The 19,449-nt window shown below is 34.8% G+C and overlaps 1 protein-coding gene across 4 annotated transcripts in view; it reads left to right on the forward strand.

Annotated features, from left to right (window-relative positions):
• Positions 1-19,449, forward strand: part of MTA1-like (metastasis associated 1-like) — a 91,227-nt gene that overhangs the window by 27,641 nt on the left and 44,137 nt on the right. For all 4 annotated transcript variants that reach the window (XM_088262718.1, XM_088262714.1, XM_088262715.1 and 1 more), the window contains exon 2: positions 4,254-4,415. In XM_088262718.1, the coding sequence (XP_088118844.1) occupies positions 4,254-4,415 (162 nt within the window). The remainder of the gene's footprint in view (positions 1-4,253; positions 4,416-19,449) is intronic.

Raw genomic sequence — 19,449 nt, forward strand, 5'->3', positions numbered from 1 at the left:
CCCTTATCCGCACCCCAATGGTGCATAGGGCACTGGGTCATATAAACGCAGTGTTATCTTGATCGTTTACACATGAAGGAAAGGTGATCAGCCCTCCGCTTCAGGTACCAGTCCAGGGTAATATTGAATAAATATTACAGTGAAAAAATCACTCATATTTCTTTTTACCCCCCCTGAGAATCGAACCCGGGACCTCCAGAACGGTAGCCGAGCGTGATGACCATTACACTACGGAGGCGAACAACTATACTTGCGTATATTCTTAAAAAAAAAAATAAACAAAACACATTTACTTAAAAAATCGGTCGTGAACAGACATGTGACCTCTACGGTGGTCGCCCGGCGAACGAACTCTATGTTTTGCGAATATCGCCTTAAATTTAATATCAATCGTTTAAGATAACAAATCGCTGTATCTAAAAACTGTTTCGGCTATAAAAAAAATATATGAATTGGATAATATGACATGATGCTGTATGTTTCTACCAATATACACACAACCTAATTTAGATAATTAAGCGCTTAGGTAGTCTTGTATAGTATTGAGCACGAATACGATAGTGTGTCGTAGACTCGCCATCTCGGGTCGCGGTCAGCAGCCAGTAGTCAGCATCTCTATCCAGTCGTGTGAATAACGCATCTAATGCGCGAGTACCCCCCTCCAGCCCGCCGAAGGGTCCCACTTGTTCACCGGCGGTATTGATTATTCTAGGCGGGTGTTGTGTGGGCGCCTCCCCACCCCATTACTATATATATTTATATATTAACCCCTCCCCCCACCCCACCCCCCTAATCCGCAATCCTCCCCCGCTAATCCACGGAGCGGAATGTCTCGGTGCCATCATACACTTCTTATTGTCGCAAACCGCGAAGTCGGCTCTCTCTTCGATCGCGAATCTCAGAACGACCGAACCACGTAACCAATTAAATAATGTATGTAAATCTAAAACCAATTAAATAAAGTATGTAAATGTGAATTGTCCGCCTCCGTCGTGTCATTACATTGTTAGCGTGTTTAGCTACCGTGCTCTAGGTCCCGGGTTCGATTCCCAGGGGGGGTGGCGAAAATAAATATAAGTGTTTTTACACTGTTATATTTATTTGATATTTCCCTGGTCTGGTCCCTGAAGCGTAGGAGTGATCACCTTGCCTTCGTGTAAGTAACGATCGAGATAACATTGGGTCGATACGATTCAGTGCCCTATGCACCATTGGGTGCGGATAAGGGTTAGAAGAATGTGTCGGGTTGTGGTCCCGTGGTTAGTGTCGCGGACTCTTGAGTCAGAGTTTCTCGGTTCGAACCCACTATACCACAATGTGATACCTATTTCTAATAATGAGCCGCTTAGGCTCACAGAAAAAGTATGAAATTGAAATATTTGTGTAAATAATAAAAAAAACACATTTAAAAAAAAAATGTTAATACGTGCGTAAATAGCTAACGCATATCGCTCACTCCTTTCAAGAACGTCATAAATCAAAAATCGTCATTTTTCAGTTGTGCATGTTTTCGGAATGCCCAGAAAATGTACTATATCCCAGCAAAAGAGGCATATTTTTAACTTAATATTTACCCACTACAGGGCAGAAAGTGTTGTTTTTGCATTTTGAAGAAAAGGTATTGTTTAATTTTTTTTTAATATACTAAATATTTTTCAAATGGAGAAAAAACCTTCAGATTGTACCTAAAAAGATTTGTTGCACAGTAAAAAGTTACATAAGTGGCTTGATATTTATTTTTAATGCATTGTGTTATATTTTTAAACTCTAAAAACGTTCTCCTGAAATATCACGTTTTTTGATTTATGACGTTCTTGAAAGGAGTGAGCGATATGTCGAAATTGATAACTGCTCATGGCAGGATAATCAATAGCACGCAACTTAATTTTCATTGAAGCCAGGTTACATTTAACATATAAGCTTTTTATGCGTAAAACATCATTTTTGTATAAATACGAAACATGGCCATTTTATATTCATCTTCTTTCTCGTTTCAACAACACTCTCCTAGATTACTACAGTGGGGGCGAATACCGCGCGAAGGTTCTATCCACACTCATGTTATATCCTATCTATCTATATTTAGTTCAAATAGTTGCCCAATACATGCTTCATCTTCTGTACCCCATTTTATACAATAACCCTATTATTAATTAATCTCTCTCGAGCCCCCTAGAGACCATTAATAATATTGTCACTAAAACATAATTTTACATTACTGATGATCATGAATCGCGTCAGTGACGTAAACATTGACAACTTTATTGATCGTCTCCAGTACATAGAGGATTAAACGTCAATCTCTGCTACTTATCCCGACCTAATCTTGAATATGACGCTTAATTAAATTAACACACCGTTATCTTTCCCCTTTCTTTGTCCTCTATCTGCATTGTATTGATGAACAGAGCGCAGCATCCGATACACGCTCTGCTTACCTGATCATCAATCAAGTGAATGCAAGGAGATCAGTATTGCGCGTTAAATTCCTTATGACGAAATCGAAGGAGTTCAGGGTGAAGAACACTCCCTTCATATGGGAAAGGAAATAGAGAAGAAATGATAGTAAGCTAGGAAAAGATTAGCAGTAATGGCTAGGGCAGTATTATGTTGTTGTTTTTTTTTTAACTTATGGAATTTAAATTAAATGCGGCGTTAAATAAAACGTTAGTCCAATTTTACATTTCTAAAAAAATTTATTTAATATAATCACGTTTTTAAGTACAACATTTTCTAAACATTTATACATATGGCAAACTTTTAGTTTTAGGTTCGCTGTGCCTCTCCAAAAAAGAGACTGAGCTCTTGTGCTTGGAGAGGGACTTACACTCATGGTTTAATTTTTTATATAATTAATGGTATAATAGTATTTTTTATATATTTTTTCAAGATTTATATGTAATGGGCATTATTTTTTTCCTTAAGAATTTTTATATCTTCTATTTTTTAATTTCTTAGGGAGTTTATTGAAATATTTGAATTACAGTGAAACCTCTCATTACGAGAATAATTCGTTCCAGAATCGTACTCGTTATGTGAAACACTCGTTTAGCAAAACATGTTTTCCCACATTAATCTATGTAAAATACGATAATGCGTTCAATGCCTAGAAAATACCGTCTTTTTAACGTTTATTGAAATAAAGTTACATTCTTATAAATTGTTATGGAGCGTAACAACCTGGAATGCGATTTCGATTACCAAAAATAACCCAAAAATCGAAATAACCAGTTTATTATTTATGAATTTACGACAAATAATCATTTTTTTACTTAAAAGCTTTCTAGAGACGTTGGTTTTTTTCTACGCTACAAAACTTGGTGAAAATATGACACAACATTATCATTGAATAAATTTGTAAAACGCATAGCCACCATATAAGGGTAATCCTTCGCAATATACGATGCAGGTTCCCATGCTTTCAACATTTCTCTTATTGCATCAGAAGAATGTTGCTCTGCTACTCCACTAGACAACTCTTCTCCATAACGGCTTGCTGTGAAACACAATGCAATTCCATAAGCTCTTCGGTGGTCTTGACTGCTCTTCCAGAGTCTCCTCAATATCGTTACTACCCTTTCTTATCCCACGGTATTGGCTAAAGACACCTTTCTGTGTCACTCGTAATGCGAAATGCCGCTCGTGAAGGGAGCTTTTTTTTTCTCAAATGTTTTCCGTAGATACTTTGTGGCACATTTTAAAAACTTTATAAAATTAATAAACTTGTTTTCACCACTTTTTTATTAATACAATTTAACCTACCGGTTTCGACAAGAACCTTGTCATCATCAGGGTTTATTTTAACTTTAAAAAAATAAAAAATAAATAAAATACTCTCACCGAAAACTTCCACACACTCCGTAAAAATCCTAAATTTAGATTTTTACGGAGTGTATGGAAGTTTTTGGTGAGAGTATTTTAATGTTTTTAGTGTTTTAGAATTAAAATAAACCCTGATGATGACAAGGTTCTTGTCGAAACCGGTAGGTTAAATTGGATTAATAAAAAAAGTGGTGAAAACAAAGTTAATTAATTTTATAAAGGAGCTTTTTTTCACTGTTTTGCTCGTTATGCGAATTACTTGTAATAAGAGGTCCCACTATAGTACAAAGATTGGTGCTAACCACCAATAAATTACCTTAGTTAGCAAACAACCTGATACTGAATGCTCGCTTTCTGCCAGTCGCTGACCATTGTCTGTTATCCCCGTAAATTGTCATATCCAATAATTGTGTGTATCTTGTTTGTTTCAGATTGTGTGTATTTCGAAACGTCCTCGACGTTGCCGTATCAGATCCGTCGGATAGAGGAACTGAACAAAACGACCACGGGGGCGGTAGAAGCTAAAGTAATGTGTTTCTATAGGCGGAGGGACTTGCCCAGTCCCCTCATACAGCTAGCCGACAAGCACCAAAGTAAGTTCAATCCAATCAACTTTTGGGTGGGTGATGCAACACCGACCGTGGTCCGCCCGCCATCGGTTGCGTACCCCTGGCGGGCGATGGGTGGTGGAAATTTCTGCTTCTGAAATATCACCCTTAAATTAGATATCGATTCTCAATCCAAATTTGTTTTTTTTTCTTCATTATAATTATATTTTTTTCTCAATCTTGTTCGTTATTTCGGTAGTGTAAAGCCAAAGGGGTATATCTGTCTCAGACCAAATTTTACAGGAGAGCAAATACAAACTTGTGAAATTAAATATTTTATTCGGATGGCATATGTAGATATCTTAATAAAACTAAAAAAGTATTGCAACTACAGCTATATCCTTTTGCTAGATTATGGACTACACTATTTTAGACATTTTGTGGAACAAACTTAGAAAATGAAAAATTTGACACATATACCCCTTTGCCATTACACTACCGATTTGGAACCAATCTTGAAGCAATATTTTTTTAGATTTTATTTTCCCAATAAATTTTATATTTGAAATTGTGCTGCTTTTGTGTTATCACGTTGTTATTAAATTATCGTAAAATATTTTTTTTAGGTATTTCCGTATTATTTCAGGGTGGTATTATTCGTATTGTTGTATTAATAATAATAAATAAAACGCACATTGGCATATGACTTAATTTACAAAAATCTGTACAGCTGAGACAAATTGTCTTATATACACTATTTATCGAAATTTATTTCGTTACAGTTTGTTATACCCTTGATGTTAAAAAATCAAGTCAATTATAATTTGAGATTTCTTTAGATATTGCCGAAACCAAAATGACCAAACTCCAGAACATTTCGTAGTCAAAATATCCTAATTACCCAAAATATTTTAGGTGTGGGATTATTCCACAATTCCGATCATTACTTTCACATTCTGAATCGCAAAGATTGTTAGATTGAATTGTTCTTATTGCAACATATCTCGTTTATGCACCACGCACTTAAAACCATTGAAAAGTAATGTTCGTTTTATTATAATAGGCAGATAACCGACTGTTATCTGTTAGTACTGCGACCGCGGATAGTGATAAAATTGTGATACAAGTGAAAAGGTCACGTCACTTATAACCTTAAATATATCATTGTGATATCAATCCTTTTCTACTAGCTCCGCACGACTGCGAGCGGTTTTCAATTTGCGATTTTCAGTAAAAAGTCAGCAAGATGGCGCAACAAAGACAGTGTGAAAATACTCAATTTTTTCTATGTTGTGGGTGCATATCTGCGATATCACATGACATTTGTGGAATAGTAATCTATCGGACAAAAAAGATGGACGCACGCTTGTAACCACAAATCAAAACAATAACACCTCAATTGCGTAATAAACATCACTTATTTATAAACACGCATATTTACATGTTTGAAATCTCGTGCGGCAATATTTTTTTTATTTTCTTGAATTAATTAAGGATTTTTTTTACATTTCTCTCAAAAACATACGCTATAATGTTAAAATACAAAAATTAAAATTTCTTTCAAGCTACCAATAAACGGTCAGGTCGTCAAAGTTCATTTTTGACGAATTTTCTCGTGTTTTTGGTTTAAAATCAAGCTCTGAATCACAACATATACTTTTATAAATATGTCACGAGTCGTAAATTAAAATTCAAACGCAAAAATTATATTTAGGAGTTATGTCCTTCTCATACAATTTTCAATACTTTTTTTTTTACTTGCTATAAGCTTTCACAAACTTTTATTTTTGCAAAACGGGTACCTGGAGCTAAGGTCAAAACAACACGTTGTTGTGTCGCTTAAACGTTGATTGGTCTGCCCGTGCATTGTGTGGTTTTATGGTCTTCACGCCAGCTAAACGATATGAGATGAACTGTATATAAGTACGTACAATACGAATATGTATTACAATTTGACGCGTGCAGCCAGGTAATGAAAAATACGAAACCGGCCCCTTGTTTCCCTGTTCAAACGGCCCTCTTAGGGTGTCCCTTATTTGGCCAAAAATAAAATAAAATTTTCATATAAAGTAAATATATATTTATATATACGTAGAAAATTTTAAGGGTGTCCCTTATATGGTCAAAAAATCTTGATTTTTGTAACTATCATGGCTCATTCAGATACAAAATATCATCCCTGTACGATAATTCTAACCCTTGCTGATGAGGCCCCAAAGATTTTCCAACAAGAAGAGTTTTTCCTCTTCTTTATATGTATGTACAATGGTAGATAAAAATGCTGTATCATTCTGAAGTGGTAAAATAATATCGCAACTAATTGCATTTGAATGACGACAAATTGGTCGAGTGCCACCCGCTAGTTTGTAGTCTAACGTGACCTGTATGAAAATTTTCCGATACAAGTCAGCACGGGTTACTGTATTTCAAATGAACTGAAATTTGCTGTACTAGTGCTTTATAGCTTATGCTTTATAAAATAGGTCCTGTGGATTAAAAAATAATCACGTTGAAAGATAAGGGACAGTCTAGCCCTTATATTATAAGTTCCAGCCCTGTACAAGTACCCGATATCACCGTTGACAAGGGCGTCTCACCCAGCAGAGGTTAGCGTCGTGTCAATCCAAGGTGCCTTACTCCCATTCCTAGAAAAAAAGTATTTCAGGGACGTCTGTCGCCTATTTAAAGAGACGCTTTTCATTGCTCTCTCATTAAGGTTATTATTTATTCGCGTAAAAAAGTTTTCGTACTTTCCCTTATTTATTAATTAAATAACTAACCTTCACGCTGTTTCCCCGCAAGATTAAGCAGAAAGAATAGAACGCCACATTATTTTGTCTTTGCATACAATCTTCTTCGTTTCGTTTCTTCCACATCCATGCGTCTTATACAAACCTGACCACTTTCAAGTGAATATGCGTTTTTTTCCGCGGCCTTTCTCTGCTTCTATTACCAAACACATTCGCCTCTTAATTTTGTTTTACTGTTCTTTCTTCACTCGTTCGATTCACATGCCCCAACCATCACAGCTCTCCTACCTTTCTTAATTTTATAGCTTATCTTAGGCTTGCTTCTTTCCTGATATCACCATTGCTTATATCATTGTTTTGCTGCATATTCATCTAACTTATTCTCATTTCTAATATGCGAGTCGATTTATGTATACCGTAAATATATTTCAAATTATATACACACTAGTTACATTCAAGTGGTAGTTGAGACAGACAATAATCGATCTCAGACCGCATCGCGGACGTAGACTTCATTACCGTGCATACAAATTGCGACATGTCATTTAAGAGATTAATATAAAAACGCAATAAACGGTGTGTAAATTCAACCAAACCTTTTATTTGGTCTTAACATTGATTTTGATATTTCAAGGGTTAAGAAATTAACTGTTTTTATTTTAATTATTATTTTTTAATATTATGTATTACTTATATAAATTTAACAATATATTTTGAACAAAATAACGCTATTTGAATATTAATAAATTAAAAGGATACTAACTATGCAGTTTCGTTTTTAACTGCCGATTTTCTTCTATACTCCGTTATTTAATAATTTCTTTAAAATATTTTTGCTGTTTCCCATAATGTATTATTAATTTTATTTTATATTTGCGACTTTTTTTTTTGCTTTAATAAGATAATCCTTCAAATGAATGTCATTTCAAATGAAAATAAAACAATAAAAATTAGTATGTTCAAATGTAGAAATAAAATAATTGTAATTATGTAATGAAGTTATCTCAATTACATTGTAAAAATACGGGTACATTTTAGTTTTTGCGGAACATAGTTTGGAAAATACTGAATTAACTCTAATGCTATGCTATGTGTTTTGTGTTATTTTTCTTCTATATTACCATCAATTTATCAATAAAGTGTATTTTAAAACATTTTGAGTGTTTCCAAATACTTGTTCACAAAATCTGGATAATCTCCAATTACAGGAGTTATTTTCATATTATTTTTTAACATCTCATCAAACATGAAGAAGAATATGGAAGTCTGGTTTCTAAAATTGGTTCATATATATAGAACTTCCAAGAATTTGAGTAGTGTGGTTGTCAATAATGAGTAGAATTGGTGAATGTTACACGTGTGTAAAGTGATCACTTAAACCAGCCTATGACGGTCGTCAGCCCCGTAAATGCCCAGACTTCCATATTATTCTTCATGTTTGATGAGATGTTAAAAAATAAAGTGTATTTTTGTACAAATTTTTTTTAAATACTTTTTTTAAAGCCTTATTGCCACAAAGATAAATTCTCGTTTTATTTCGTGTTCTTTAGGTACTGCAAACGTGATAATTTATTTGCTCATTTTAAATTAAGTATACTTTCACAATGTTCCTGGTTTCAATGAGGGCGATTTTTGTTTTACAATTTCATCAACAACAAAAAATCTTTAGCTGTGTTCAGAACCATTAGATCAGCGATCTTTGTAATCATTACATATTGTTTTATTAGAATGATTAGTAATAACGCCAAACCAAGGAAATCGTCTTTACGTTTCAGATATCAGCTTAAAATCAGCGTTGAAGCGCGTACATTATTTGTGCATCCAAGCGGAAACCAAACTCAGAATTTGAGACACGGGTAGCCAAAGATGGACTCGCTGCGGAAGCGGACAAACTACTTTAATTAATTGATGTTGGCTCCCACGATATTTCGGCAAAAGGAAATATATTAAACGGGCGCTTGTATAATTAACAAATAAGTATTAATCGTTAATTTCTTCGAGCGCAAGCTCCACCCCATCCCTATCAAAGGGATGTATAGCAGATCTTTGCGAATTTTCTGCGCCCTGTGATCCTCACGAAACCCTTGTCGCATTGTGAGCTAGCTCTACTTTATACGGATCTTAATAATTACATTTCCCCTTCTTTTTACAAACCCTCCACCCTCTTAAACCTTCTTTCCGCTGCTCCGCGTTGAGATCGTCCAATTTAGGTGCAAACTTTTTATCGACCCCAAACCACTTCTTAGTTGTAATCTCGGCGATGATTACACAAATCGCGCTCTCACGTGAATGTTTTAAAATTAACACAACGGAAAGGGTAATCAGCAAAAACGCCCATATATAAACCATAACGCACGATGTTTATTGTAAATAAAACAAAAAGTTTTCAAAGAATTATCTGATTTTTTATTATTATAGAAAGATCTATGACAATTAAGTATGCGTGAAATAAAATATCGGCCAAATGCTCGCCACGGCTTCGGTGGCACACCTCCATCCGATGGTCCGTATTTTCAATGACGCTGAGGCATTATTGAGGTTCAATGTCGTTAATGTGCCGAATCATCTCATCTTTTAGCTCTTGAATTGTTCTTGCCTTATTTGGACCACTCTTTACATATTTTTAATTATTTTCTTGCTTCCTCATACTTATCTTCCCTGAACTTATTTTATTACATATCTTACTTACCTAAAGTGTACAAGTGCTCCGCACTAGATTATCGTAGCTATATATTGATCTCGAATTACGAGAAAGTAAGGTGATCAATCTTATGCGTTTGTTCCCAATCTATGACATCGTGACCAATACATATTCCTTCACAATTCAACAGTTCAAATAAATATACACCTTGATTTGAACTGATCCTTTGATAATTTTTAACACCAGCAATGGGCACCTTCTTTCATCACTTCGTAAATTTCAATCTTTCAATCGTATTGTTTCTGCTATCAAAATGTCTTAGTGATAATCACTTAATTTCATAGTTTACTCAGTTGGGATGTGAACCCGAGAGTTCGTGCATTGCAGTCTAGACTAATGTCTAAAATAATATAATTTATCATTTTTTTCTTCGTTATGTGTTACCTTTAGTATCGCTTGAATTATCAATCTCCTTTTAACTGATAACTATTCGACTGTATATTTATAAACTTTACTAGAACATTATTTTCCTATAGGATACGACGATTCCTTCCAAGCAACAAAATATAAATACATATTGATAATTTGGATACATGGATACATTTAGATATATGCGCGTTTCAAGCAGTCTGATACTTTTCCACGGTTATTTCCGCGATCGTAATAACACGTATGTGATATGGCTACACGTGTTCATTCCTGCCATCAATAAAGCCTACGTATTATTATTAGAGGGCTGCTTTTGCTTCCGGAATTTTTAAACACGCTTCGTGAGTATGGGCTACTTGAAACCAATATACAGATATATAATTATATTTATAAATAATTTGTTTTAAAAAAAATCTGGCAATTTTGGTGTTTTTAAATATCACAATTTACGAAGAAAATGTTAACGATTTTTTTTACGATATGGGTTGCGATTTCTAAAGCACTGGGGAGAAAAGCCTAACTAGCTCACTAAACATTACGCCGATTTCCAATAGGAGTAGGCAGAGAGAATAGGACGCCACACTACTCTTTGCTAACATTATTCGCCTCTTCCATATACATGCCTGCATCTCCTCATACATGCCCGCCGATATCATTCCGACTCCTGACCTGACTGCTTTCAAGTATTTAACATACTTGATCATGCCAAGTTTTCCTCAGTCTTCCTCTGCTCCTATTTCCAACTACATTTCCCTCATAAATTTGTTTTACCGTTATTTCCTGACTCATTCGTTCCACACGCCCAAACCATCTCAACACACTTTTCCTTAATTTTTATCGATAATGCTTAACCTTGCAATCTCTCCTCATTTCACCTATCGAACATCTATCATACAACGTTTTGCCGCACGTTGAAATACTTGTTGAAGTAAATTGAAATAGAGAGATCGCATTTCGACTGGGGCACTCCCTAACAATCGAGTAGGTTTGGTTGTATTTGAGTTTTTTCAAAAGTTATAGAATTGTGTCCCGCAAATTGGAGATCTCACAAAGGTCTCTTCGTAGAGACACCAGTTCATACAGTTCTGTAGTGCTATTAACCATTGGTCTCTGGATATATGCAAGTCGCCATTGCGGCCGCTGGCTGCGTTCGCAGAATCCGGCCATCCTCTCGCTCCGCGGCCGGCCGCCACACCTGGACCGCCGGATGGCGGGAACTCCGCCCTCTCGAAGAGAATAGTCATATCCTATCGATTTGTTAAGATGTGCCACCCCCCCCGGACTCATTTCATTTCGTCCCCCTCACACACACACACCGGAGCGGGCGGCGATCCTCCCTGTCCCGCTCATTTATTCGCATACAAAACACACGGAGTTTAGGTACCGCAACACTTTCTGGCCGCGGCCTGTGCATGTGCGCGTGCCCGCGTACTGGTATCGCCGCCGTCTACACGCACACAGGCGCGGAGGTAAATAGATACATCCGTGTACGTACACGCCACGGCCACGCGTACAGGCGCGCCGCGGCGGGCGAGGGCGTCGGGGGATGGTAACCTTTCCTCGGTTTGCGTATTTTGCCCATTTAGTAGTCGGGTTGTTGCGGGCGGGGCGGCGGCGGGCGGGGGAGGGGCGCTTCCTAATTTCTTCTGCCGCTTCCCTTTGTGCGATCCGGTATTACTATTTATTCCTTAAAAGGCTCCGCTCGGCGGCCGCCATGAGATTGGCTCCCGCGCGACAGCCTCCCCCCGCCCCCACCCCCTCCCGCCGCCCCCCGCCCGACGACAGCGTACCCGGCACCACCGCTGCAGTAACATTTTTGGGATTGTTCATTTCTCGCGTCGCGGAATTACCGCTACATTGAATTTTCGACAAAAATATTACTCCCCTAAATGTAACCTCTACTGTTTGCGACTGCAGGTATACGCGCATTTGCATACAGCTGACGACACGTCATGTCGGAAGTAGTGAGAACAGGGTGCCTTTTATCTTACCACCACCTATACTACTAATATGTAATACTTGTTTTTACGCATCTCCATATCAAAATGTCATAACAACCACATTATATGTAGTCCATTTTTGACATCTCAACGTAGATGCAATGGAAGTCTGGGTATTTACAGGGCTCACGACCTTTTATAGGCTAGCTAAGTAATCACTCCACACACGTGTAACAGTCACCATTCTACCCATGATTGAAAACCACACTACTCAAATTTTGGAAGTCATACACATAAGATTAACCTCATGACGTTCCATAATTAAGTTTATAACAGCTACTTATGATTATATTTAGAAAGCTTTTATTTGAAAATGTATAGTGGAAAAAACTTGGATTTGTAAACAAGTATTAGGACACATTCAAAATGTTGTGAAAATTATACTCCCTTAACGCTGTCCAAAGCTGAACAAAGAAATAATTATTATTAATACTATACGTACTCTGGTATTTTGTAGCCTCGCCACATAGGAACTAGGAACAAATTGCTCTTCCGGCATCTCCGTGAGGGGTCGACTTGCATCCCGATTGGTACAGAGTTCACACCTTTGGACCGTGAATACTCATTACTACGCCATGTGCTTACATTCGTACATTAGTATAAACTCCATATGCACCGTGTTTCAGGACTACAAAGAATTATTTATCCGTTGTGAAACACGTTCTTCATTAGCTTCATATTCCTTTACGAATTCTCTTTCACTTCTACAAAAGTAAGGCTGAGGATGTTCGAGCAAAATGGAGTAAGCCCAAAAGAAAATTTATGTATAGATTGCTTTTCATTTATTAATTTTATTTGTTTACGATAAATGTTATCCTCACAAATACGTGGCTAAAATTATTCAATATGGACCTGAAGAAAGAATTACAAATAAATTTAATATGTATTGTAGACAGTATAAAGAAAATAAAAATTGAGTACTTAGCCCATTCCATGATTGGAGAGAAATATAAGAAGTAAAACTTCATAACATTATATTACTAGGTTTATATTATTTTTTGACATCTCATCAAAGATGAAGAAGAATATGGAAGTCTGGGCATTTACGGGGCTTACGACCGTCATAGGCTGGTTTAAGTGATCACTTTACACACGTGTAACATTCACCAATTCTACCCATTATTGACAACCACACTACTCAAATTCTTGGAAGTTCTATATATATTAATCAATTTAGAAACCTTGTTCATGAATCACTAGAACTTCACTAGAGACATCTATTGGTGAGATGTAAAGAAGCTTTTTATTAAGCAGAAACTCTTATATTAGTATGTGAGATCCGAATCCTGGATTATAATCTTTACATCTCTACATCTCACCAATAGATGTCTCTAGTGAAGTTCTAGTGATTCATGAACAAGGTTTCTAAATTGATTAATATATATAGAACTTCCAAGAATTTGAGTAGTGTGGTTGTCAATAATGGGTAGAATTGGTGAATGTTACACGTGTGTAAAGTGATCACTTAAACCAGCCTATGACGGTCGTAAGCCCCGTAAATGCCCAGACTTCCATATTCTTCTTCATCTTTGATGAGATGTCAAAAAATAATATGAAAATAACTCCTGTAATTGGAGATAATCCAGATTTTGTGAACAAGTATTTGGACACACTCAAAATGTTGTAAATTACTAGGTTTAGTTTAGGATAAAGGCACCATTGGAAGAAGACGTATAAATTCTTTAATGATTAGGCACTCACTTTGTCGTAATATGTATCCATTTTCAATTTAAGTTTTACTTGGTAAATACCGCTCTATTTCTAGTGGTATTTACCAAGTAAAACTTGAATTAAAAAAAGAAGACGTATATCCTGGCTTAGCAACTTAAGAGGGCGATTCCATTGTAGCACTAAGTCGCTGTTTAGATCGGCTGCATCTGCAGACAATTTCAGTATTTTCTAAATTCCATACCAAGGCGAAACAGCTGTCACAAATTTTATTTTTGTGTTTTTAATAATAAAATACAATTTAAACTCGACAAGATAGACTCTAAAAATCAGTGTTTGATTTAAATATTTAATATATAAATTAAAATGAAGTTCTTCAAATTAAACCCCAAAGCTATAAATAATTTATAAATTGCCCACCGTGTGGAGGGCGCAATATAAAGAAGAATGCATATTTGCTTAATGTCACCCTTTTTGGTATTTTTTGCGATTTTTTTTAAACTTTTGAAATTTCATAGTTGGCATCGTCTGCTGGTATCGTCCAAAGCAGGTGAACGAAACCAGTTGATCCTCCCGTAAGTAGAGTGTGCTCGCGTTGGAGGCTTCTCTTGTAGTTCGCCGATAAGTGTCCGTAAGGAAGATTGATGGCTAGTTTCCTCGCATTCGTGAATAACTTACGAAACAAATAAAACAAACGATTTCCTCTTTCGGGAGTCTTGGCAGTGTAATTTTGTGAATGGTTCCGTTTGGCCATTAACCTACATTTTACGACGATTCAATGAACCATACATTGCGAGCAGCGCACCGCATCGCTAGCGTCGGTATTCTTAGCAAAACCAAATTTCAGATCGCTTACCTGTACCTTTTCGCTCTTCATTATATCAATAGTCATTGAAAAATACCAAATTTTGAAAATGTGGAGGAAAATGAACATTTCTATTTCAACATTTATTTTTCTTCTTCTTCCTAGCTCCATCCCAACGTATCGTCTTTGTAGACTGTTGGGGTCAGCTCTCAGCCTCGTCCTTATTATGTAGATCCCTTATGTCATGGGCAACGTCACCTAGGCCATGCCTTTATATCATATTTTCTTTCTGCAGCAACCATGAATTCTTTGGTCTTCTTCTAGATGTCTTTCGAGGAAGATCCATGGCGTTTCATAATTTATTATACAAATATATTTTATAACTAAATCATATCTCGTGTTTTATTTTCTATATCTCAATTAAAAAATAATACTTAAGCTGTTCTTATACTCGTACATAAAACCTCATTGAAGTTTCTTGGCGTTCCGTTATATATACGTTGATAACATGCTTAATGTTTTTATTTTTATTTTTTTATTATTTGTTTATCCATCTCAGTAAGCAGTGCATCGACTCTGTAAATTTAGTCTTTTGTGTGTCCGGAGAACTAATCCGCTATTTTGGGTGCAAGCCAAATTATTTTTAAGAGAGAAAGATCGAGAAAGGAGAACTTAACCGCGAATCAGTCAGCAAAATAAAATACCATGTTGAAAATGCAGTAACAAACTGACATCCGTAGTGATGTTCTTATTCAAATCATATTTTATTTTCTCTTTTATCAATCTTTCGGGACCTTGACTATGATTTATTTTTTACTGTTTTCTCATAATCATCATGTATAGATTACGCGAACGGGTTTCCTGCAAATCGTAGGACCCTCCCTGTAGGATATGCTGATGTGGTGGCTTCACCTTAACATTTATGGACCCACAAACAGTTTTGTAATCATTTTAGTAATTTGATCAATCCGGTCTTCTATTCGAGCCAGTGAAGAACTAACTCATTTTTCTTAATTTTCATATTCTTTACGCACACGAATACCAGATTAGAGAAAGCTCCTTTGGTTAGCTTTTCTCGCTAGTCAACAAACAATATCATTTATACGTTTGAGGGCACCGCCAAGAAGACACTAGTCATCAGATGCGGTGGGCAGCTTTGGAGGGCAAAGTTTATATTAATATTGATCATTTCGATTATTGTTTAATAATAATAAAACCCTTATCCGCACCCCAATGGTGCATAGGGCACTGCGTCATATAAACGCAGTGTTATCTTGATCGTTTACACATGAAGGAAAGGTGATCAGCCCTCCGCTTCAAGTACCAGTCCAGGGTAATATTGAATAAATTTTACAGTGAAAAAATCACTCATATTTATTCTTACCCCCCCTGGGAATCGAACCCGGGTCCTCCAGAACGGTAGCCGAGCGTGCTGACCATTACACTACGGAGGCGGACGGAGCGGATTGTTTACTATGTTGAAAGAAGTGCCTCTTTTCCAGTTACTTAAAGATTGAACCCTTTTCGACCAATGCATATGTTATCAAACACACCTTATTTATATGTGCATAAATTTTTGCTTTTACATATTGCTATCGATCAATGAAATATTTTATTACTGTCTTAATTGTATATTGATGTTTATTTATATCTATTATAAAATAAAACGAAATAATATACTAAGGTACAAAATATTATTTATTTTATTGAGTTATTCTTGCATTTTATTACCTTTTTTACATAATATATTTGATGTTTCTTCATCAATTAATTTTTATGTTTTTAATTTTATTTTTACAATTATTTATCACATTTTCTATGTTAAAATTATCCTTATTCTATCAGTGGTAACATGTCGAAGGTAATTACTGTCATAAAATTCTCCATGTTTTATTTATTAGTAAGGACAAATAGACAATCGATACCACAGTACACACAGCACTTACTTGAATGTCCTGAAACAATATAACAAGTACACGAAAAGTACAATAACAAGTAGAAGGCACTAGTCTACCAAATTTTTATCAACGCTAACGTTATACGAGTACATAACCCCAAAGTATTTTCGGAGTTGGAGGGTGGCACGCCCACCCTTCATTGATTTAATGTAAAAGTATTATGCTAGAGATGAAAACATAACTAATATTATTAGGTACTGGCGGTCGACACAAACAAATCTTTATTTATTGAAATGATATTTTCTTTCATACTGTTATCCATACATTTTGTACATTTTTCTCTACTTTTAAGATAAAAAGGCTTTAAAAAATATCATATCCACTTTCTTTAATGTAATGTAATGTAAAACATAAAATCCGCACAAAAATGAGTATCACACGTGTATACATACTCGTAAATACAATATTATAATATGGAATAGGTGGATGAAAACGAATTAATTTTAAATAATTTGTAAATGTTATATTTATCATAATTGTCGTACTATCTATACAAAATTAATACGGTGTCAATGTTTTGAATTGCTCTGAAATAATTTTCGTTTTTTTTTACAAAATTAAATTTTCTACATCAGTAAACCTAATAATAAAAAATGTAAAATTTTATTTATAGCAAATATAATAAACGTACATTCCAAACATTATTTTCTCATGTTTCAATTTCTCGAGGATCGTGTGTTGGGTTAGGTCAGATTTTTTAAATAAACTTAGTTTTAGTAATTATAATAAATTGGTAATAAGTTGTGTTGAGTGTTGAGTTAGGTAAGTTTTTTTTTAAACAAACTTATGTTTCGTTATTATAATAAATTGGTAATAAGTTTAACTTATTACCAATTATTATTACAATTTCTCGAGGATCGTGTGTTATACTCGTTTTTAGGTCAGATTTTTTTTAAATAAACTTATGTTTCGTAATTATAATAAATTGGTAATAAGCTTAACTTATTACCAATTACTTTAACAATGGCGGTAAAAAGAGTTTACCTCATAATAAATAACCAAAAATGTGACAGAGAAACGAAGGGTGGGTATTAAAAAAAAATAAAAACGTCAAAATCTATATTCAAAACATGTTTAGATCAGATATGTATGTCCCGCAGCGATACAATGTACCTACTCGTACAATGTCCTCTTCCCTTAGATAATACCCCGTCATGAGTATTTCTATTGGAGATGTCCCTTGTTTTTATCTTACCTGTATTTATAATTTCGCGATCTTTTAACATTTCAAATTGTGGTTCAGAATAATGCAAAATATTTTTCTTTTTTCCACAATGTATATTAACTATATTTACGAAATTAAAGTCAGAATACAATACATTTCCCTGAACGTCCTCTACTTCTCCTAGCGTCCACCTCTCTCATCGGTTCCAGGTTATTATTTGAGTACCTACCTGTTCTTCCCTGATTTGCGGTTGGTTTTTGCTTGTCTTTTTCAGTCCAATAGATCCCGGAATTACATGCTTTCACTCCTCGGATTTTCGGGATTACAAGGAAATTCTCATCCGTTTTGTTAGTAGTAGTTTATAATAAATCAAAGCATTGAAGATTGAATTCAGTATATTTCAGTATATTCAGTACATTTTCAGTAAATTGCATATCAATTAATACTTAAAAAACAATTAACATATTATAAATACAGAAAAATATGTCGGCTATAAGACTATACTTGAGATTACAGATGACTATGATCCCGTTTACAGTAATCAACTATTCTGATTTTGTATGTGTGCATCATAGTTTTTTTTTTCACTTTTATGCACAGAAAACAAAAACTTGTATAGTTCGCAATATAAATGCTAACTCTAGGTATTTAAATGTTTTTTTTTCCAAAATTATGATTCCCCATCCTAAGTTTTGAAATTAAATCATTTTTCTGCGTTTGTAATTTTAATTCAAACAAAAAAATATACGTATTGAACGATAAGTGTCAAAAGCATCCGCAAATGTCCACGATGTCGTTAAAAAATACTGACTCCTTTCAAATTGCCAAAATACCAAAAATTGCCAAAAACTTCAGTATGTTATATTATTATAATATATCAAACACTAAAAATGTTACTTTTTGTTTCGGAGCACTCGTGCTGTATGGTTCTATTTTATTTCGTGCGATTAAAATTTTGCAAAATTTAAAAAGTAAAACAAAAGCCATCGTTTTGGAAAAATTTGAATACTCATGTATTACGTAATGTTTCAAACTCTCAACTTATATCAACGACCTCCAATAAATCGAGATCCATGCATAATAAATTTTATAAAAATTATTTCCGGGACTTTTACTGAACCTACTGGGAGCAAGTAACAGAAAAAGTGCTATGAAGAAGATTAATGACTTGTCTTTTTTTCACTTTAAACTTGTTTAGCTACTAAAATGGCATTAAGATTTTGTCAAAAGATCCACGGTGTAATTTACGCATTACTTTTTTAATAATATTTTTGGTTCATTTAATTTACTTTTATTTTCAATGTTTCAACATCTAATAGTTAAAGTACATACTATCTATAAAAATAAGAATCTTCATTTGTTTAATATCTCAAAACTTCTAAAGTTATTCACCGATTGCTTATAAATTTTGGCGGAAGGTTACATTCACATACGCACGTGTTTTTTTTTTATATTCTCCTTTTTTGCTTTTCCGTTTAACCAGACTGAGCCACAGTAACGCGTGATCGGTACAGGTAATAAGTAAAAAAGAAAATATTAAGTGCGTTTAAGAGACGAAATGGCGCTATTAATACGGTATATTTCAATTCAATTCATTTATTTACAATTAACATACACATTATAAACTTAAAATTTAAAGCGTATACATATACGCTTTAAATTT

The sequence above is a fragment of the Brachycentrus maculatus genome, unplaced genomic scaffold, assembly GCF_059751285.1.
Source record: "Brachycentrus maculatus isolate JH-2025_06_01 unplaced genomic scaffold, ASM5975128v1 h1tg000188l, whole genome shotgun sequence".
Lineage (NCBI taxonomy): Eukaryota > Metazoa > Arthropoda > Insecta > Trichoptera > Brachycentridae > Brachycentrus > Brachycentrus maculatus.